The following is a 22,853-nucleotide window of genomic DNA, read 5'->3' as shown; positions in this document are numbered from 1 at the left end:
ATGGGACTTAACATCTGAGGTCATCAGTCCGCTAGACTTAGAACTACTTAAAGCTAACTAACCTAAGGACATCACACACATCCATTCCCGAGGCAGGATTCCAATCCGCGACCGTAGCAGCGGCGCGGTTCCAGATTGAAGCGCTCGGCCACAGCGGCCGACAAGAAAGAGGGGACTGTTGGTGCAGACGCCGCTCCCTATTGCGAGGAACGTTCACAGAGGCTGTATTTAGCGATGTGGAAAATTGTCGCGTCATAGGAAGGAAAGTAAATATCGTGGGAGTGACGAAAGATTTATTGGATCTACCTCCATCACAATACAGGCGCGTTTAAATGACACACGTCGATCAAACACGTAAAACGTGCCCTACTGGGAACGTCTCAGAATGTCTTAAATATCTTAGTCCTGTGGAAGAGGGCTGTTTTGAGGCTAAATAGCAGTATATGCATGACTTTTGAAATTGAATTAACAGAAAAAAGGACTATTTTGTAAGATTCTGTCGCGACCACTATTTGCGTCAATTAGCAGATTCACCTGCCATTCGAAATCCTTCTGCTACTATATTAATCACCCAAAACTCGGATTCTTGAAGAGAGTGCAACAGTATCTGCCACTCTTCTGTGACTATGTCCACTTTTTCCTTCTATCTTTCCTTCAATGATAAACCATATTAAAGTGGACGTCTCGCTTCGGAAAAGGCTTCCACCCCCAAATTACACTGACTGCGTTTTACTACTTCAAAATTTTTATCAGTTTGGTGAAGTATCTCATCATTGGTCACATGGTAATCCCATAGCATCCTGAGTATGCAGCAGTGTACCTATAGTTCAAAAGCTTTCATGGATAACATTTTAACTGTCCACGTTTCTACTTCCTATAGCAGCACCAACAACACGTCGTAAATGAAAGAGCACAATTACAAATCCGATTTCTGTGTTTTTCAAAAAATGGTTCAAATGGCTCTGAGAACTATGCGACTTAACTTCTGAGGTCATCAGTCGCCTAGAACTTAGAACTAATTAAACCTAACTAACCTAAGGACACCATACACATCCATGCCCGAGGCAGGATTCGAACCCGCGACCGCAGCGGTCGCTCGGTTCCAAAGTGTAGCGCCTAGAACCGCACGGCCACTCCGGCCGGCACTGTGTTTTTCAAACGCTGTCTGCGTTCTGTTAGCCAGAATCCTAGGTATTTGATTTTTCTCTCTAAAATAATTCATCATCAATGTGACAATCAGGTTGTTCATTTTCTTCTTGTTACTGATTAAATTTTGTTTTGTGGCAGATGATTTTAGGTCCACGCTCTTAGCTAATGACCCTGGATTCTATTAAAAAAGAGCTGAATGCATTCTATCTTATCAATGAATAAAACAGCGTCATTTGTTTAACGGATGTTGTTGAAAAAATTCATCACTGATCTTGTACTCATACTAGACTAATCTTAAACCATATTTGACATTTGTAAAACGTTGCTGCACTTAAGTATTCTGTTATAGGAAAATTTAACCCAAATTTTCTGAACTCTTTTCATACAAAATACATAATCGCCGATATTACCGAAACACATGTAAAAATGTTACTGATTGAGAGTGGTAGTTTTGATATCGGATGTATTTAAAAATTTTCGAAAAAACAATTGATCGATCTTAAATTATTTGCTAGATATACGTAAGACTTAAACGTCGTGTTCCAGTAGCGAGAACACAACTCGCGGTGTATGTTCATCCTTATGCTCTTCTGCATCGCTGCAGCAAGCCCCTAATTTTTCCGTTAACAGCCTTCTGCTGTAACAGCGGTTGCGCTGGAGCTAGCTATAAAAGATATTCCTTTCTGCCGTTAATAAAAGCAGTGTTTGTCCTGTGCAAACATGTCACCCACTGCGCCTTACGGAACCAATTTCCTTGATTGGTTGACTTTTCAATTATTCTTAATGAACGCCGACTCTTCCCGGGACAGGTCTTAACAGGGGACGCAGGAGCAGTACCGCCCTGTTTGCTCTGCGGGGATGAACAGGGTTCGCCGCCTCGTGCACGCCAAGTGTCGGCAGCAGAAGTGCATCTTCAGGGTCGTGTTTTCGTGCCTTTTTGAGTCGCTCCTTTCTAATACGAAACAGTATTGAAGTTCGCGTACTGCTAAATAAAGAACGTATAGAGCTATTTCGTGACAGTGAGTCGGACGCTACAATAATGATCTATGAACACTAGGTAACAATGGACACTCCCACTTTTCCATCCTCAAGGCCGTAGACAAGACGCCATGTTGTTACATTCCTGCGTTTCGCTCTGAGGTAAGGACGACTGCGGAGAATGTGTATCCGCATTACATGTCAGTTACGGGTGCGTACAGGAACTAAAAACTAGTGGAGAACTCACTCTGTATGACACCACATAATTACAGGACTGTACGGAGAAGACAAGTGCTGTTCGCATCTGAAAATAGCTAATTTGATTTCACACCAGTCAGTCATATCTGCATCCGCAGATGTTACAATTTTGCAAACTTCTTTAAGCCTGGAGCTCTGGTTGTAGATTTGCATTTGCCCTACATTTTCGTCTCCTGAATGGGGATCTTATAATTTACAGGGGCGTTCTCGAAAGTAGTCGGAAACCGATCATACAAAAGGTTTTGTGAATTTAAATATCTGGGGGCAGTCTTTACAGAAGACGCAGCAAGCGAAGCAGAAATCAAAGCGAGGATCTAGGCCGCCAATCGATTATACACTACTGGCCATTAAAATTGCTACAATACGAAGATGACGTGCTACAGACGTGAAATTTAACCGACGGGAAGAAGATGCTGTTATATGTAAATGATTAGCTTTCCAGAGCATTCACACAAGGTTGGCGCCGGTGGCAACACTTACAACGTGCTGACATTCCAACCGATTTCTCATACACAAGCAGCAGTTGACCGGCGGTGCCTGGTGAAACGTTGTTGTGATGCCTCGTGTAAGGAGGGAAAATGCGTTCCATCCCGTTTCCGACTTTGATGAAGGTCGGATTGTAGCCTATCGCGATTGTGGTTTATCGTAGCGTGACATTGCTCCTCGCGTTGGTCGAGATCCAATGACTGTTAGCAGAATGTGGAATCGGTGGGTTGAGGAGGGTAACACGGAACGCCGTGCTGGATCCCAACTCGTATCACTAGCAGTCGAGATGATAGGCATCTTATCCGCATGGCTGTAACGGATCGTGCAGCTACATCTCGGTCCCTGAGTTAAGAGATGGGGACGTTTGCAAGACAACAACCATCTGCACGAGCAGTTCGACGACGTTTCCAGCAGCATGGACTATCAGCTCGGAGACTATGGCTGCGGGTACCCTTGACGCTGCATCACAGACAGGAGCACCTGCGATGGTGTACTCAACGACGAACCTGGGTGCACAAATGGCAAAACTTCATTTTTTCGGATGAATCCAGGTTTTGATTACAGCATCATGATGGTCGCATCCGTGTTTGGCGACATCGCGGTGAACGCACATTGGAAGCGTTTATTCGTCATCGCCATACTGACGTATCACCCGGCGTGATGGTATTTGGTGCCATTGGTTACACGTCTCGGTCACCTCTTGTTCGCATTGACGGAACTTTGAACAGTGAACGTAACATTTCAGATGTAATACGACCCGTGGCTCTACCCTTCATTCGATCCCTGCTAAACCCTACATTTCAGCAGGATAATGCACGATCGCATGTTGCAGGTCATGTACGGGCCTTTCTGGATACAGAAAATGCACGACAGCTGCCCTGGCGAACACATTCTCCAGATCTCTCACCAACTGAAAACGTCTGGTCAATGGTAGCCGAGCAACTGGCTCGTCTCAATACGCCAGTCACTACTCTTGATGAACTGTGGTATCATGTTGAAACTGCACGGGCAGCTGTACCTGTACACGCCATTCAAGCTCTGTTTGACTCAATGCCCAGGTGTATCAAGGCGGTTATTACGGCCAGAGGTACTGATTTCTCAGGATCTAAGCACCCAAATTGCGTGAAAATGTAATCACATGTCCGTTCTAGTATAATATATTTGTCCAGTGAATACCCGTTTATCATCTGCATTTCTTCTTGGTGTAGCCAGTAGTGTACTTTGGTCTCAGTCAACTTCTGGAATCGCGTAGTCTCTCGAGTAATTTCAAGCTCCAACTGTATAAAACAATGATTCAACTCGTAGTACTGTATGGTTGTGAAACTTGGAGTGTCCTGAAAAAAGACTTGAACAATCTGCTTGTTTTTGAGCGGAAATTCTTAAGGAAGATCTTTGGTCCGGTACAAGATGAAATCACTGTAGAATGAAGGATCAGACATAATTGTGAAGTAGACGAAATGTACAGTAGACCAAACATTGTAGGATAGATGAGAACCAAGCGCCTTGTATGGGCAGGACATGTCAATCGGATGGATAAATGCCGATGGCCTTTGAAAGCTATGGATTATACAACGTATGGAAGACGCCCACTAGGAAGACCAAAGAGGAGATGGAGGGATGGAATCCATGAGGACTTGCTGCAGATTGTAACAGAGAATAATTGGCGCCAGGAGGCACAAAACAGAACCCAGTGGAGGAGGAAACTTGTAGCAGCGCGCGGTCCTCTGGGCTTGATCACGTAAAGTAAAGTTGTCGAAAGTAATTCCTGAGAATGTTTTATGTGCAAACTCTTAAAGCTTTTAAAATAAAACAGACCTTATTAACATTCTATGTCTTTGTTCGTCATGTGTACATATGTATTTCTCGACATAAAAATGAAAATCTTATTCTCGAAACATCCCCCAGGCTGTGGCTAAGCCGTGTCTCCGCAATATCCATTCTTTCAGGAGTGCTAGTTCTGCAAGGTTTGCAGGAGAGCTTCTGTAAAGTTTGGAAGGTAGGAGACGAGACACTGGCAGAAGTAAAGCTATGAGGGCCGGACGTGAGTCGTGCTTGGGTAGCTCAGACTGTACAGGACTTGCCCGCTGCAGAGTGAAAATCTCATTCTGGATTTCTCAACATAGCCACCCTGGCTACGTACACATTTCTCCCTGCGAGTCACCAATTTGTTGATACCGTCACTGTAGAATGTTTGACATTGTTGATGGAGCCACAATCTCAACTTTGCTTGCATCGCGTCATCGCTATCAAAGTGTAGTCCTTCAAGGTGTTCTTTAAGCTTTGGAAACAGGTGAAAAATCGAATGGGGCTAAGTAGGGACTGTATGAAAGATGATGGATGATACATTTGGAAAATATAAACAAAAGTAAGGATGAACACACAGAAAATTTAAATGGAACAAGAACCCAAGGCGTCGGATTGTTGCAGATGTCGCAGCTCTCGTGTGTGGTAGGGCACTATCATGCTGAAAGGGGGGGGGGAGGTGCTCTATATGTGGATGAATCTTAGAATTCGTGTTTTCAGTTTCCTGATGGTCTTGCACTACCTTCCAGAGTTTATGTTGGTGTGCTTAGGCACGACCGCCAAATTCACCACGTCCCTGAACACTGCATGACTTTGCCTGCTGATGGCAAGGTCTTGAACTTCCTGGCGTCGGTGATCCTTTGTCGTGGAACTCTGTTGATGCTCTCTTGTTTTCGGGGTCAAAATGGCGAACCTAGCTTCTATCGCCTGTCACATTTTTGTTAAGGAACCCTTCATCCTCACGCACAAAAGGCAAAGAAAATTGTTGACAGTTGTCCAGTCACCTCTGTTTCGTGTCAGGAGTGAACGTCGAGGCACGGACTGTGCACGTAGATTTCTGTACCGCAGTTACGCAGCGGTGGCCTGTACACAAGTCTGGTGATACGTCACACTTACCTGGGAGCTGTGTCTTTGTTGTTCGACGATTTTCTCTGTTGAGCTCAGTAACCCGATTCCGATGAGTCTTTACAGTTGCCGTACACGTTCGTTCACTCCGACCTACGTCATGCACGTTTAGGTTAACACCACCTTTTCTTCATTACGAGCACGCACAACCCAGAATTGCACATTACGATATCGATACAACCATCATCATATTTTTATTCTTCTACGAGTTTCAGCTGCAGCCACGTTTTCTAGAGTTAGAAAGTCGATTACAGTACGCCGTGTCTCACTTACCGACATCGTTACGTTACACACCGCCAAGTTACACGCTACAATTTGGAGTCCTCTAGCGGCAATGGGTTGCCAGCGAAGCGGGAAAGTCGACCGAGTAATATGCATGACATGTAATACGTTAACCGATATTGAGAACAGAATGAAACATTCCGAGACTGACTTTTCATCACGCCCTTGTACTTCCGCCGCACTCCACAAAGTGGTTTGTAGATTATGCACGAGGCGTGTTGAAAAAGTAACGATAACTTTGTAATTTCGTACTTTGTATTAGCTTCTAACGCGCGGTTTTTTCGTTGTTGTGTTGGTAAACATGCTTGAAAATTATCTGCAAAGCGTCGGCTATATCTGATATTTAATTTGTTGTGAACTGTCAAAAAGAATACACATGTTTCGGTAATATCGGCGATTATGTATTTCTTATAAAAAGAAACTAAGAACTTAGTCCGCAGCTCGTAGTCTTGCGGTAGCATTCTCGTTTCCCGCGCAGGGGGGTCGCGGGTTCGATTCCCGGCGGGGTCAGGTATTTTTTCCGCCTCGAGACTACTGAGTGTTGTTGTGTCGTCTGCCTCATCATCATTCATCCCCATTACGGTCGGAGGAAGACAATGGCAAACCACCTCCGCCTTGCCTAGTACGGCGGTGCGGGTCTCCCCCATCGCCCCCTACGCTCCTTGGAGTATGGAACCTCATCATCAGTATTTGCGTTAAATTTTGCTATAACAAAATACTTAAGAGCAGCAACGTTTTACAAATGTCAAATATGGCTTAAGATTAGTCTAGCATGGCTGCAAGAGATTGTCAATGGTACAAGCGATTCGGAGAAGGTCGTGAAGTTGCCTTGGACGCTCCAGCATATCATCAACCGACGAAATCGTGATGAAAGTGAAAGCAACAATTATTAACCATCGCCAGATCGGAATCAGTGAAGTCGTTGATGATACTGGTTTATAAATTTGGTCATGCCATGAAATTATTTAGGATGTCTCGGATTTGAAACGTGTGACAGGAAAATTTATTTGAAAGTGGTTAACTTAGAACAAAAACAGCGACAAATTCATCAGGAGGCGCTAGATGATGTCAAGAATACTGTGGAACTGCTGAAACGTGTCATAATAGGTGGTGAAAGGCTAAATTACGGATATGAAATCGAAACTAAGGCCCAGCTGTCCCATCGGAAGCATTCTGGATAGAAAACAAATCTCGGTAACCAGAATGGGATTTTCACTCTGCAGCGGAGTGTACGCTGATATGAAATTTCCTGGCAGATTAAAACTGTGAGCCGGACCGAGACTCGAACTCGGGATCTTTGCCTTTCGCGGGCAAGTGCTCTGTTTGTGGAGCACTTGCCCGCGATAGGCAAATCTTCCGAGTTCAAGTCTCGGTCCGGCACAAAGTTTTAATCTGCCAGGAAGTTTCAAATCTCGGTAAGTGTGGTGAAATGGGAAGTTTACGGACAGTGTGTTCTTTAATGCGAACGGTACAATACACCATGAGTTCTTACTACAAGGTCAAACGGTCAGTAAGGAGTGATACTTACAGGTTCAACGCCGTTTAGGTGAAGCTATCCGGAAGAAAAACGCCAGGATTTGAGGCGAAACAATGGATCGACTTTTGCTCCACAATAACGTACCTGCTCACATTTCGTTGCGTGTTCGTGAATTTGTCGCCAAACAAAATACTGTAGTGGTGCCACACCCTCCATATCCGCCAGACGTGGCCTTATGTGACTTTTTTCTGCTCCCAAAAGTAAATCAAAGCTTATAGCGTTTTACAAGCGTAGATGAGATTAAAAATGCATAACCGAGAGAGCTACAAGCTATCCCAAAAACCAAATTCCAGAAGTGTTTAGGAGAATGGAAAAAAAGCTCGGGATTATTTTGGAGGGGATAAAGTTAATTTCGACGAACCACTAAATGTTCTTTCCGAAAAGCAACAAGTTTTCACTATTTTTTTTCACGTCTCGTAGGTGTGGAGATTGAACACGAAATTTTTGTTCGACTTGATAACAGTTACACGCTATTACGAGATAAAGAAAACTGGCCCGAAACATGTTTCAGGCACGTTAAGACAGGCAACCCAACTTACATCATGCACGCCAGATGTGGATGATGTAAGCTGGGTTGCCTATCTTAACGTGCACGAAATATTTTCCGGCCCGTTGCCGAACCTGTACAATTTAAGAGATCAGTAACATCAGAGGTAGCATGTGTGTGTGCCACTGATCAGTTTTAGAGTTGCAGTGTTTGACGTGGCTCCGTCTTGTGTCGCAGCGCTGTCCACAACGTGGAGAAGGTCTTCGAGTGCAAGCAGTGCGGAAAGTCGTTCAAGCGCTCCTCGACGCTTTCGACGCACCTGCTGATCCACTCGGACACGCGGCCCTACCCCTGCCAGTTCTGCGGCAAGCGCTTCCACCAGAAGTCCGACATGAAGAAGCACACCTACATACACACCGGTGAGTGCCAGTTGCTCCGCCTCGTTACCATTATCCAGACTGAGTTGCACTCGCGCACAGCGCCGGCCGAATGACTGGCACCAATACCCAGGAACGTATTCAGCGTATGTACACCCATTGGCTCAACTTGTGGTGTGGGTCCTACCAGGGAAAATTTTGTCATAGCTCATGCGCGAAAACTGCATTTTAGAGGGATTCTTCAACTCAAAGCCTGTAATGTAGCCTTTAAGGTTTAACTGTATAAAATCTACTACACAATTTACGTGAAAATGCGAGATTTCTCAGCGAATTTAATTATGAAACCCTTTAGGGGTATCAGCCGAATAGGAGCGTTGTGTTTTTGCAACGTTTCGACGAATTTTAGACACCTCATTTACAGGTGAAATCTTGGGCTCATGTCCAGGTTTTTTCCTTTATGGCCGCTGGATCACAGACTCAGAAACGAAGTGGTTCCCACCATCGGTCGCGATATTTCGTCGTGAGGTATTCGACAAGACCACCGGCTGGGCCCTCTGCAGATGGGCTCTGCTGTCTAGCGGCTATAAAGGAAAGAAAATTCCACGAACCGAAGATTTAATCTGAAAATGACGTGTAGGAAACTCGTCGAAACGTTGCGAAAACTCGATTAGGCTGATAACTCGAGAGGATTTCACTGTACAGTTTGTGATTCATTGAACTGAAAAAGATAAAAATTGTAACGAATTGCAATCATTATGTTTTCCAACACGATCAACATCGCTGTGCAAAACACATAAAACTCAGCATTTCAGTATCGAAAATAACAAACTGTGATACATCCCCTTAGAAAAATTTATAAATGACTGTGCTGATAAACCTCTTACGTTATTTGATTTTCAAACAGCTGAGCAAAACTGAACGTACTCAGATATTTCTTTCTTTACTTATTCTGTTCAACGCTTAACTGACACACAACATTGTTTTTTAGCGCAACGCAATCTGACTTTCAATAATCCCTACAAAAGAATGGCCCTGACTGACGATAACCTATACCTTACATGAATCACTTACTGGCTGGCTGCGTGCCACCCGGCACTTCGTTTCCCCCTCTCCTTTCTCTCCTCATCGTCACCATCACATAATACAAACATAGTACTACCCTATAGTCACATCCACTATCCTCGCCTACACTCTACAAATTCACGTACCTATACCTTACATGACTCACTTACCTCACAAAAATCTTCGTTACTCAAAGTACTACAATACAGCGAGGGCCAAACTGCCAGCTAAATAAAAGATTCTTACTACCGAAGGCATAGTTAGGAAATTCCAGCTAAATAAAAGATTCTTACTACTGAAGACACTAACTACTGATAGGCATAGTTAGGAAATGAAAGATTTTGATAGATAAAAAACAATGTATTTACTTTAATAGTCTTCAAAAGTCATAATAGATATATATTAGTTCATGACATCCAGTCTTACAAATTTCCCTTTTCTGACGGACACATTCGCTAGGAAAGAGGCCTATGTACACGGTGGAAGAATATTTCTTCCGACAGGTGGCTGAACCACCATTTTGAGTACCCCAGCCAACAATGCAATACAACACATACACTGTGTGATCAAAAGTATCCGAACGCCCCGGAAAACATACGTTCTTCATATTAGGTGCATTGTGCTACCACCTACTGACATGTACTGCATACCAGCGATCTCAGTAGTCATTAGACTTCGTGAGAGACCAGAGTGGGTTGCTCCGCGGAACTCACGGACTTCGAACGTGGCCAAGTGATTGGGTGTCACTTGTGTCATACGTCTGTACTCGAGATTTCCACACTCCTAAACATGCCTAGGTTCACTGTTTCCGATGTAATAGTGAAGTGAAAACGTGAAGGAACACGTACAGCACAAAGGCGTACAGGCCGACCTCGTCTGTTGATTGACAAGAGGCCGCCGACAGTTGAAGAGGGTCGTAATGTGTAACAGGTAGACATTTATCCAAACCATCACACAGGAATTCCAAACTACATCAGGATCCACTGCAAGAACTATGACAGCTAGGCGGGACATGATAAAACTTGGATTTCATGGTCGAGCGGCTGCTCATAATCCAAACGACGCCTCACTTGGTGCAAGGAGCGTAAGCGTTGGACGATCGAACAGTGGAAAAGCGTTGTGTGGGGTGACGAATCACGGTACACAATGTGGCGATCCGATGGCAGGGCGTGGGTATCGCGAATGCCCGGTGAACGTCATCTGCCAGCGTGTTTAGTACCAACAGTAAAATTCGGAGGAGGTGGTGTTACGGCGTGGTCGTGTTTTCCGTGGAGGGGCTTCCACCCCTTGTTGTTTTGCGTGGAGCTATCACAGCACAGGCAACAATTGCTTCCCACTGTTGAAGAGCAATTCGGGGATGGCGACTGCATCTATCAACACGATCGAGCACCTGTTCATAATCCACGGCCTGTGGCGGAGTGGATACACGACAATAACATCCTTGCAATGGACTGGCCTGCACATTGTCCTGACCTGAAACCTATAGATCACCTTTGGGATGTTTTGGAACGCCGACTTCGTGCCAGGCCTCACCGACCGACATCGATACCTATCCTCAGTGCACCACTCCGTGAAATAGGCTGCCATTCCCCAAGACGTCTCAACGAACGTATGCCTGCGAGAGTGGAAGCTGTCATCAAGGCCAAGGGTGGGCCAACACCGTATTAAATTCCAGCATTACCGATGGAGGGTGCCACGAACTTGTAACTGATTTTCAGCCAGATGTCCGGATATTTTTGATCACATAGTGTACGTGTTTTAATTTCAATACTGAGATAATCCAAATAGTTGAGCCTGATTTCTAACACGACATTTGAAACCTGTTTTTGACAAACTTCAATTTTGAAAAATTATTCGTGTTTACTGGTGATCATTAGCATTACTCAAAGGTCCATGTTTATAGTGGCATTTGTAGTAGGAAAACAAAATTTGACGTTTTTTTGCAAATGTGAGTATACACATCCATCTCTGCTCACTAATTACTTTTTCATTTTCCTCTTGATGTCGTGATAAAAAGACTTCCACTTCATTCCTTACTTCATTATCCAAGTCATTGTTATATGTCTCAGCTAAATGTCGAGCGGCTGTGATTATCTCTCAGTGGAATGTGTACCTAACATTTTGAGGAACGCAAAACGGGAATCGTCTATTTTGTACACCTCAAACATCTGCCGCGATGTAGATTTAAACTGAGCCATGACACGAGCGAAACTAGTTTCCTCTAAACACATTTCTCGGTGTCACTTTTAAATTTCTCGATAAAATGCTCACGATGACTTTGTTATGACGTCACGAGTCGCAAAGCTGCCTGTCCGACGCTTTGGATCTTGAGACGTCTTGTACTTAATGGGAGTGTAGACTTCCTCGGTGAATATTTCATTGATGAAATTTTCTCGCTTTTTCACCTGAGTAGTGGCGTCGTGTTGCCGCGAGGTTTCGGCCATTTTCGTCTTCGCCGTCTTCAGACTTTCTCATCATTTTTAAGCTGCGCTGGATCTCCTCCCAGTAGAGGTGTGTTGTACGAGAAAGCAGACTTCTTCGGCGAATTTCGTTGATGAAATCTTCTCGGAGACTCATCTGAAGATGACGAATAGGACATTCGTCGAAAAGCTGTGTCCACACGATGCCACCGACTCGGCTGATAAACCGACAGTATTTCATTAATCTCGTGAGTTTCCTACAGTATCTCGTTATGTGAAAATGATTCTCCCGGGCTTAAAGATCTTGATATAATGACGTAAGGAACAACTCGGTTTCCCGCGAAATCAAACTCATTTCAGTCTACTGAAATACCGTCAGCTGATCTTTTAAAGGTCGTTGCAAATGTTCAGATGTGTGTGAATTTCTAAGGGACCAAACTGCTAAGGTCCTCGGTCCCTCTGCTTACACACTACCTAAATTAAATTAAACTAACTTACGCTAAAGACAGCACACACACCCAAGTCCGAGGGAGGACTCGAACCACCGACGGGAGGGGCCGCTTGGCTAGGTCGCTGCAATCTTTACAGCTGAAGAGCTACGCATTTGACCGAAAAGCACTAGAAATTTGACTTAACGGTTCGCGGAATTAGAGTGACTTGTTTCGTATCAGGTATTCAAGGCAAAATTCAACAAATCGAACACGCACAAAACAATTTCGTCTGCATATTTTACTATTACTAGGGTGCCCGAGGGGCAGTATTAAAAGAAATACTTTTTTTAAGTCTTTTATGGGCTGCAGCCTAAATAGCCTGCTCGTAAATGCGGCCCTGCAAATAACTGTCACTAGGACTTGATCTGAGGACTCTCACAGCACGTGTCAGTTCAGTCACCTTCCAGTCCTGCGTCATCATTCGTCATCATCATTTCATCCTCATCGACGCGCAGGTCGCCGAAGTGGCGTCAAATCGAAAGACCTGCACCAGGCGAACGGTCTACCCAACGGGAGGCCCTAGCCACACGACATTTCCATTTTTTATTCGTTGCACCACGTAAGTTTGTCTCATTTGGCTTCGACGGTTCCTGTAGCTATTAATTTATTTAGTGTATGACAATTAAAAATGCCAGAAGCGAGTTTCTAGAAAGATATGAGCAGAAAAAAGCGTTATCGTTCTGTTGGCTAGTTTCGACATTTTAATAACGTGGCCAAATCAGCAACTAACTCAAAATGACATTCATCTCAGGAACGCATTATCATGCAGAATAAATATCACTGTTTGCAACATAACTGCTGCAATACTGAGTTACTATACTGGTGTGCCAAACTTAAGAACGAAAGTTAATTGGCCGCAGCTCGTGGTCGTGCGGTAGCTTTCTCGCTTCCCGCGCCCGGGTTCCCTGGTTCGATTCCCGGCAGGGTCAGGGATTTTCTCTGCCTCGTGATGCCTGGGCGTTGTGTGATGTCCTTAGGTTAGTTAGGTTTAAGTAGTTCTAAATTCTAGGGGACTGATGACCATAGCTGTTAAGTCCCATAGTGCTGAGAGCCATTTGAACCATTTTGAAAGTTAATTTTCTCGTTATGTGTCACTGCCAAGTATCATAGCTCATTGCAACTTGGACCATGCGTAGAACTGCTGCAGCATTGTACAAAGGGTAACTAACAGGAATACGCAATGAGAGGAACAGGAAAGACGCTGTTGTTCAAAAACAAAAATTACAGAAAAGATTTATCACTGTCTGCTGAACATCAGAGTGGTTGGGACACTGTTCTTAATAGAGTTTGGGATCACCACGGACAGCAATACATGCTTTGCAACGTGCTTCCTCGCTGGCGACAAGACTGATAAGGAAAGTATAATTGTATATTAACACCTTCAGCTGCTTACGGGCGTTGATATATATCAACGGGGACAGGTGAAAATATGTGCCCCGACCGGGATTCGAACCCGGGGTCCCTGCTTACATGGTAGACGCTCTATCGATCTGAACCACCGAGGGCACAGAGACTAATGTGACTGCGTGGATTATCTCGCGCACGCCTCCCGCGAGACACCCTACCCAACACACTCATTACTCGTGGAAGACATTCTTACCTAGTCCCGCAAGAGTTCGGGTAATATGTGTGCATCCGCACAGAAGAGGAAGGTCATGGCCGGTATTGCCAGAACTATATACTTGTATGGATATGGTGTCTGTTCTTTCGGACTTACGGTATAGCTTCCCATTCCTCCATCGGCGCAACTTATGGATGGTCGTTGACAATACGTTTGGCTAACGCATCCCACACGTGTGCCCTCAAACCTTGTGAGCCAATCTGAGGAGCTACTTGATTGAGAAGTAGCGAATCCTGTCTCGTAAACTGACATACGGCCGGGAGAGCGGTGTGCTGACCACAGGCCTCTTCGTATCCGCATCCGGTGACGCTTGTAGGCTGAGGATGACACGGCGACCGGTCGGTACCGCTGGGCCTTCATGGCCTGTTTGCGCGGAGTTTAGTTTTTAGTTTGATCCCACACGTGTTCGAAGGGATTTAAGTCGGGGGAAACGAGCAGATCTGTCGTCCATTCACCGAATATCCTCCCCTTCCCGAGAACTCCAGCTGCGATGTTCGGTGCGGTAGCGCATTGTAATCCACAGAAATGATATCAGAGACGATACACCCTTGAATAGACGAATATGAGGAAGAATTTACAGTGTTACTGTAATGTTGACCGGTGAGTGTAGCGTGTTCAAAGATTTGGAGTTCACTACTCGGATGCTGCATTATGACTCCCCACATCATAACACTAGACCACGAACGGTCACGTTCGACAGTGCTGGACGAGCCCTCATATTGTGGGAAAACGTAATGCGCCAGCTACATCTACCTCTACGTCTATACTCTGCGAGACACCTTACGGTGTGTCGTGGAGGATACTTGTTGGCCTCTACCATCTGCCCCCATTCCCGCTCTATTCACCAATGGCGCCGGGGAGAATGAGCTATAATTCCTCTGATTCTCTCGTCGTGATCATTTCTCGGGACGTTTCAGGGAGGAAGTGACATTCCGTCCAACTTTTCCTGAAAGTTACGCTTTCGAAATTTCTCCCTGATTCTCAGTCCACAACGCCAATAAAGGTAGCACAGTTCTGGTAGAAGCAACTACAATTCTAATTTTTTTCGTTTTTCAGGGACGCACCGTTGACACGTTTTCTTGGTTTATAAATCTGACACACTCTCAGAGTACGAGTACACTAGTCTGCCGATCGCTTTCTCGTGAGCGCTGTCTCCTTCCTTCTGGCAACGGGGTGCGGCAGATGCATGCAAGTTTACAACACGCATATTCGCTTATATTGTGCACTGAGCGTATTATGTAAAAATAATTAGATTTTCAACATTTCATTTACGAGATTTGCCCAGAAAGTAATGCACCGCGTGTTTTTCGCAGGCGAAAACAGTGCTAGAATGCGAAACGTTGCTTATGTATTATTTGAAGTGAGCGTGCCAAGTTTCCGCCACTTCCAACAGATAGCGTGGCTGCAGCACAGTTTCAAAATGGCGTCTGTGGGTGATGTACGTTACAAGCAACGTGCCGTCATTGAATTTCTCACTGCAGAGAAAGAATCTGTGGGGAATGTTCACAAACGCTTGTGCGAAGACTATGGAGCATCTGCTGTCGACAGAAGTACAGTTAGTCGCTGGGCACGGAGGGTGAGGTCATCAGAAGTCGGTTCAAAAATGGTTCAAATGGTTCTGAGTACTACGGGACTCAACTGCTGAGGTCATTAGTCCCCTAGAACTTAGAACTACACTCCTGGAAATTGAAATAAGAACACCGTGAATTCATTGTCCCAGGAAGGGGAAACTTTATTGACACATTCCTGGGGTCAGATACATCACATGATCACACTGACAGAACCACAGGCACATAGACACAGGCAACAGAGCATGCACAATGTCGGCACTAGTACAGTGTATATCCACCTTTCGCAGCAATGCAGGCTGCTATTCTCCCATGGAGACGATCGTAGAGATGCTGGATGTAGTCCTGTGGAACGGCTTGCCATGCCATTTCCACCTGGCGCCTCAGTTGGACCAGCGTTCGTGCTGGACGTGCAGACCGCGTGAGACGACGCTTCATCCAGTCCCAAACATGCTCAATGGGGGACAGATCCGGAGATCTTGCTGGCCAGGGTAGTTGACTTACACCTTCTAGAGCACGTTGGGTGGCACGGGATACATGCGGACGTGCATTGTCCTGTTGGAACAGCAAGTTCCCTTGCCGGTCTAGGAATGGTAGAACGATGGGTTCGATGACGGTTTGGATGTACCGTGCACTATTCAGTGTCCCCTCGACGATCACCAGTGGTGTACAGCCAATGTAGGAGATCGCTCCCCACACCATGATGCCGGGTGTTGGCCCTGTGTGCCTCGGTCGTATGCAGTCCTGATTGTGGCGCTCACCTGCACGGCGCCAAACACGCATACGACCATCACTGGCACCAAGGCAGAAGCGACTCTCATCGCTGAAGACGACACGTCTCCATTCGTCCCTCCATTCACGCCTGTCGCGACACCACTGGAGGCGGGCTGCACGATGTTGGGGCGTGAGCGGAAGACGGCCTAACGGTGTGCGGGACCGTAGCCCAGCTTCATGGAGACGGTTGGGAATGGTCCTCGCCGATACCCCAGGAGCAACAGTGTCCCTAATTTGCTGGGAAGTGGCGGTGCGGTCCCCTACGGCACTGCGTAGGATCCTACGGTCTTGGCGTGCATCCGTGCGCCGCTGCGGTCCGGTCCCAGGTCGACGGGCACGTGCACCTTCCGCCGACCACTGGCGACAACATCGATGTACTGTGGAGACCTCACGCCCCACGTGTTGAGCAATTCGGTGGTACGTCCACCCGGCCTCCCGCATGCCCACTATACGCCCTCGCTCAAAGTCCGTCAACTGCACATACGGTTCACGTCCACGCTGTCGCGGCATGCTACCAGTGTTAAAGACTGCGATGGAGCTCCGTATGCCACGGCAAACTGGCTGACACTGACGGCGGCGGTGCACAAATGCTGCGCAGCTAGCGCCATTCGACGGCCAACACCGCGGTTCCTGGTGTGTCCGCTGTGCCGTGCGTGTGATCATTGCTTGTACAGCCCTCTCGCAGTGTCCGGAGCAAGTATGGTGGGTCTGACACACCGGTGTCAATGTGTTCTTTTTTCCATTTCCAGGAGTGTAGTTAAACCTAACTAACCTAAGAACATCACAAACAACCATGCCCGAGGCAGGATTCGAACCTGCGACCGTAGCGGTCTTGCGGTTCCAGACTGCAGCGCCTTTAACCGCACGGAACTTCGGCCGGGAAGGCGGTTCGGCGGAGCTCCACGATTTGCAGCGATCAGGGAGACCACCCACCGCTGTCACGCCTGACATGTTGCAGTGAGCTGATGTTGTCATTCGCAAGGACAGACGCATTACGACTCGCCAGTTGGCGCTGCATCTGACGATCAGCAAAGGAAGTTCACACAGTGAAGCACTGGCTCCGCCACCAGGACAAGGATTGGTATCGACAGGGCATACACGTCCTCGTTTCGCGCTGAAGGAAGGCCGTAGAACGAGATGGAGATTACGTGAAAAAATAGGATGTGTAGAGAAAACACCATTCTTTCGTGTGTGTAATTCCCAATATGTTCAATAAAGTTTTATTGAAGAAAAATATACGGTGTATTGCTTTCAGGCCAATCCTCGTAATTACTGACAGAATTTCAAAATTTAAAATGCTATCATAACCTGCTCATAACAGGTACAATCTCACGTTAATAGTTTAACATAGAAAGACAAGTGCTTCAGTCAGAAACTGTGCACATATGTTGAAGAAGTATAACTCATGAGGTCGGCCGCGGTGGTCTAGCGGTTCTAGGCGCTCAGTCTGGAACCGCGCGACTGCTACGGTCGCAGGTTCGAATCCTGCCTCGGGCATGGATGTGTGTGATGTCCGTAGGTTAGTTAGGTTTAAGTAGTTCTAAGTTCTAGGGGACTGATGACCTCAGATGTTAAGTCCCATAGTGCTCAGTGCCATTTAACTCACGGGACGCAGGTTACCCAATCTATAATCACCCAGTATTTGAGAATTCGAAGACTTATTGACTTCCAACAGACAACACATAATTTCAAACTCTAACGAAATTTCCTGAAACCACCACAACATAATGAAAAGACGACAGTTTGTCACAGTACGTTTGTTTGCACGGCCATCTTGCGCAGCAGCTGTTAAAATCAATTATTATTTATTTCTCCATCTTAAGCTTACTGCAGTTAAATACAGAGAATTTTACAGCAGACGCGTTTCGCTATTATTTGCAAAAGATCTTCTGTGGTCATTCTGCAAATTGGATACATGTATTAATACATTTTTGTTTTTTTTTAAATTAAAAACAGCGTTTTGTTCATAAAGTTGGTGTGAAATTTACCTACCGTATTTCTGCATCTTGACGTTTTCTTCAAACCACTGCTTCTTCCCTCTTTGTTAGCAGAGGTTGGTGTCGAAAGAAACTTCGTTACACATATAAGCTTTGAAGTTCTTCCCTTTCTCCTATTGTTCTTACGCTGCATTTGCGTTATTTACACTTCTCCTGACGTTTGGAAGTCAAACTGAAGTTATAGGTATTTCACTTAGCAGTCACACATAACTCCAGTTCGACTGCGTTTTGAGCTATGTGTGTATCCAGTTACGTCACATTTCGTGCGGTAACGGAACGCGTATTTCAACTTGCATCTCGCTTCTCACCTCAGTACCTGAGAAAGATGCCTAACATTCGTAATATCTTTTTTGTACGCTTATTTATTTGCAGACGAGCCTAGGAATTACGGTGAAGCATCCTAATGGAACCAATATTCTTGGTGGATCTGGCAGCTCTAACACTTCTAATTAATCTGTCAGATCAGATATTTGCAGAGAAAGCAGGAACCTCTATCTCGTTTGAAAAGATTTCACCCATACCAATCTTGGAAACACCAGAGAAAAAGAGGAGGAAATCTGCATCAGTGCTGACGGACCAGGAAACCCTACAAACTTTGAAAGCAGCGCAACAGAAACGGACTGAGTCAAAAAAATAAATAAATAAAAATTAAATAAAAAACTCCTCCAACAACCAAACGAGGAGGAAAAGTGAGATTAACCCCAGAAGACGACTGTGGTGCGACTAAAAAAAAGACAAAAATGGATCTTGAGTCGACTGGATTCTGTGGATTTACTGTCAGAAGCGACTTCGAAAAGCATGCACAGATGAAGCAGAAATGTATAGCAATTGCGCTGCAAAATAGTAAATATCAACTGTGGAATGGTCGTGACGGTATCAAATTTGTTTTGCAACCGTCCCCCAATCTTCAGCGTGATATGTGCGGTAGTCCGGAGACACGAAACTTACTACAGGACATGGAAGTTACGATTTTACCACATACATTGGTTTCCAGTTTGAGGAAATCTTGCCAAACATGTGTGATTAATTTCGGTTTGAATATCTCGAAATTCACGTGATAATTTCGTGTTACCCCCGGAGTAGTAGGGCAGAGTCGTGCAGATCGGTCGCCTTACAGTAGCTACAATACCCTGATTTTCCTTTCCGTCTGCAAATGGCAGAATAGTACAATAAATAAGCAGAAACAATCTTGTGTATCGATTTGCGCTGAAGTCGCATATCTTCCTCCTCTCTTCAGTGCTTTGTCTGCTCTGAGTGCTAGGTTGGTGTTGCTGTAGTTGTTAGGAAACGGAAGATATTTTGAGGCCTGTGGTACCGGTTCTTAGAGTAAACGATAAATTTCTTTGCTATATTTCGGTTGTCTGTGTTACGCAAGGGACGACCGGTGCTAAACATTTCATAATAATTTCTTAGGGTATTTCCGTAAGAGTGAGCAAAAATGTAATAGGACTTAAAATGCTCCACTGAACGATTTGAGATAAGTTACCTGGTGTCGGAGAAGACAGCTTCATTAGATATGGAAGTAAACTTGTCTACCCCTTTGTCTAGCATTACTGTTTTCCAGCTTATTTACAACTAAAACGCGTACAAGTTTACACGTATTGTACGGTTTATTTACATGTACATTATTTACTTCCTGCGAGGAAACAAGGAGAACGATCCTGATTACCAGGAAGCCATGATGCAGGTTTTGTTTACTTTTCTTGTCCATAAGGTGGCTCTTTTGTGGCGTATTTACATTGTCCCATGACAGAACCACTCATTACTCACAAGGGGAGGCCGCCAATTGTGAAATTCAGATTCGAGTCATACTGCGCATAATAAAAGCTCATAGCCAGAGGTGTAATGTGGTAAAGCACCAAGATGGACTTCTCAGCCGTTGTCGAGAAAATCGACAGTTAAAAGAAACCATTGCGGTGAAATACTCTTTACGATTAATAATTCTATATAGCGTCGTGGCGCAGCGGTAAGCGCTCGGGTTCGTAATCCAAAGGTCGCCGGATCCAATCTCGCGCTATGCAACTTTTTTTTTTTGCTATCGCCGGATCCAATCTCGCGCTATGCAACTTTTTTTTGCTATTTGTTTTTTATAATTCAAATAAATATATATATATATATATATATATATATATATATATATATATATATAATTCCCGGCGATCAGTTGCAACAATTATGCATATAATAAGTTGTTGAAAGTCGTTTGTCGTGGAAAAACTGGCGACATCATTATGTTTTCCGCAAACAAAGTTGTATTTCACAAATGTTATTAATTGTCTTCATAATGTTAACCACGTATAGTTAACGGAAGACGTAGAAACGATATTCCGAAACGAATACGTATAGCGTAAGTCAAACGTTGGAATTAGAATAGAGACCCCACGAACACAAATTTGCTGTGGCAGGTATGAAATATAAACTCCGTTACTCGCTCGTTACACTTGAAGGACAGATGTTGAATGGGCCGAAACGAGCCGCCGCATAACAGCGTAGTTGCCTGCTAACTTCGAAAGAAGGTAGATGCGGTCCCTAGCGCAACTTATAACATTGTCGAAAATCAGTGCGGACGGGAGAGCTTTGGTACACCCTGTTAAAAAAAACGGAAAAATGGAGGCGGTAGAATTGGAGAGCGATCCTTCTTCACCAACATGGATAAGCAATTCATTAATACTTTATATATATATATATATATATATATATATATATATATATATATATATATATATATATATATATATATATATATTTGAATTACAAAAAACAAACAATAAAAAAAAATTGCATGGCGCGAGAGTCGATCCGGCGACCTTCGGATTACGAACCCGAGCGCTTACCGCTGCACCACGACGCTGTAGAAAACTTTTAATCGTCGAGAGTATTTCACGGTACGGTTTCTTTTAACTGTCGATTTTCTCGACAACGGCTGAGAAGTCCATCTTGGTGCTTTGCCACATTACACCTCTGGCCATGAGCTTTTATTATGCGCAGTATGAATCGAATCTGAATTTCACAATTGGCGACCTCCCCTTGTCAGTGCTATTCAGAGGCATACAGTACAATACAATGGAACAGAACCGATACAGTATTTTCTAGTCGCTGGTGTGTAAGGGGAGGTCCTATTCCATAGCCTGTCAAGTCACCTGATCTGAATCCCCTGGATTATTTCCTACGGGGATATCTAAAGTCACTTGTGTGGATACTGTGATAGAATTGCCAGAATTCTAGCTGCCTGTCATGTGATTCGAAATACACCATGGATATTTGTCAGGGTGCGTCAGAATCTTGTTCGCCAATGTCAAGCTTGCATTGAGGTTGATGGCCGTAAGTTTCATCACATTTTGTAAGACACAGTACAAATGGCACAGTCATTGAACCAGTGATGGTATTTGCAGTTAACTAATGTAAATAGGTAACTAGAGAGTAACGTGACTTTATTCCTATTATCTCCTTAAGCTGGCTTGTCTGAGCCCAGACTCCCTATCTCAGATTGTTCAGTGAAGCATCCTCTACGTTCCGTTAAATTTTTGCACGCTCGTACGGAAACACCCTCTATGAAAGAACGTAAAATACGACAAGATCCAACTGCGTGTGTGAAGTACAGTACCGGCCACCCGATTTCCTGCATCATCCAACAGGTAATTTCAGTTTTTCACTTATATTTTTTCCTTCTTACTTCTTTTCAATATGAAATGGTAGAAAGTAGGAAAAAGATGAGACGAAACTGGAAAGAAGAGTGCATTAAAATGGCTGTGAGTAAGGTTATGTCTAACAACATGAACGCAACGGAGGTACCACAAGCGATATTGCAAGACACTTTCCGCAAACCTTGTAATTGTAGACTTTCCATGTTATTAAGTTGATAAATAAAAAATAAAAATCATTACACTGCGCTATTCAAAGAACACGTCTCGAGGTAAGAGAATAGTATATTAACCACAACAGTTACTCAGTAAAATCAGAAAAATTAACCCGGCCGACACTGCACGGGTTTCCCCTATACAAGAGGGTGCCCAAAAAAACTTGAACTGACCATTACAACTAATACATTTGTCCCACCGGTACTTCCACTGTTCCAAACATTTTTTGTAGTCATCTTTGGAAATAGCTGACATCTACTTCCTCGTTTTTGTCTTGACTTTTGTAATGTTGTCAGATCGGTGTCTTTCATAGCCCTTTTCATGTGCGAAAATAAAAAAAAGTCGCACGGAGCCAGGTCATGAGAGTAAGGTGCGGGAGACAGCGGATCCGTGCCGTTTTTAGCCAAAAACTGTCTAACAGACATGGCTGTGTGTGCGGGTGTGTTGTCCCGTGGAAGAACCAGTCTCCTGTCTGCTACAAATCGGGTCTGTTTTGACAAACAAAATTGCACAATCTTCTTAAAACTCTGACAGCTGATCAATTGTCTGTCGCCGGTCTGTGAGCATAAGCTCTCCAATCT

At 44.7% G+C, this 22,853-nt stretch overlaps 1 protein-coding gene across 1 annotated transcript in view; it reads left to right on the top strand.

Annotated features, from left to right (window-relative positions):
• Positions 1-22,853, top strand: part of LOC126484715 (fez family zinc finger protein 2-like) — a 190,233-nt gene that overhangs the window by 25,985 nt on the left and 141,395 nt on the right. Inside the window, exon 6 of the mRNA XM_050108311.1 lies at positions 8,343-8,524. Coding sequence (XP_049964268.1) covers positions 8,343-8,524 — 182 coding nt within the window. The remainder of the gene's footprint in view (positions 1-8,342; positions 8,525-22,853) is intronic.

Source organism: Schistocerca serialis, chromosome 6 (assembly GCF_023864345.2).
Source record: "Schistocerca serialis cubense isolate TAMUIC-IGC-003099 chromosome 6, iqSchSeri2.2, whole genome shotgun sequence".
NCBI classification, from domain to species: domain Eukaryota; kingdom Metazoa; phylum Arthropoda; class Insecta; order Orthoptera; family Acrididae; genus Schistocerca; species Schistocerca serialis.
The sequence above is the reverse complement of the archived record's forward strand: the minus strand, read 5'-3'. Positions and strand labels throughout refer to the sequence as shown.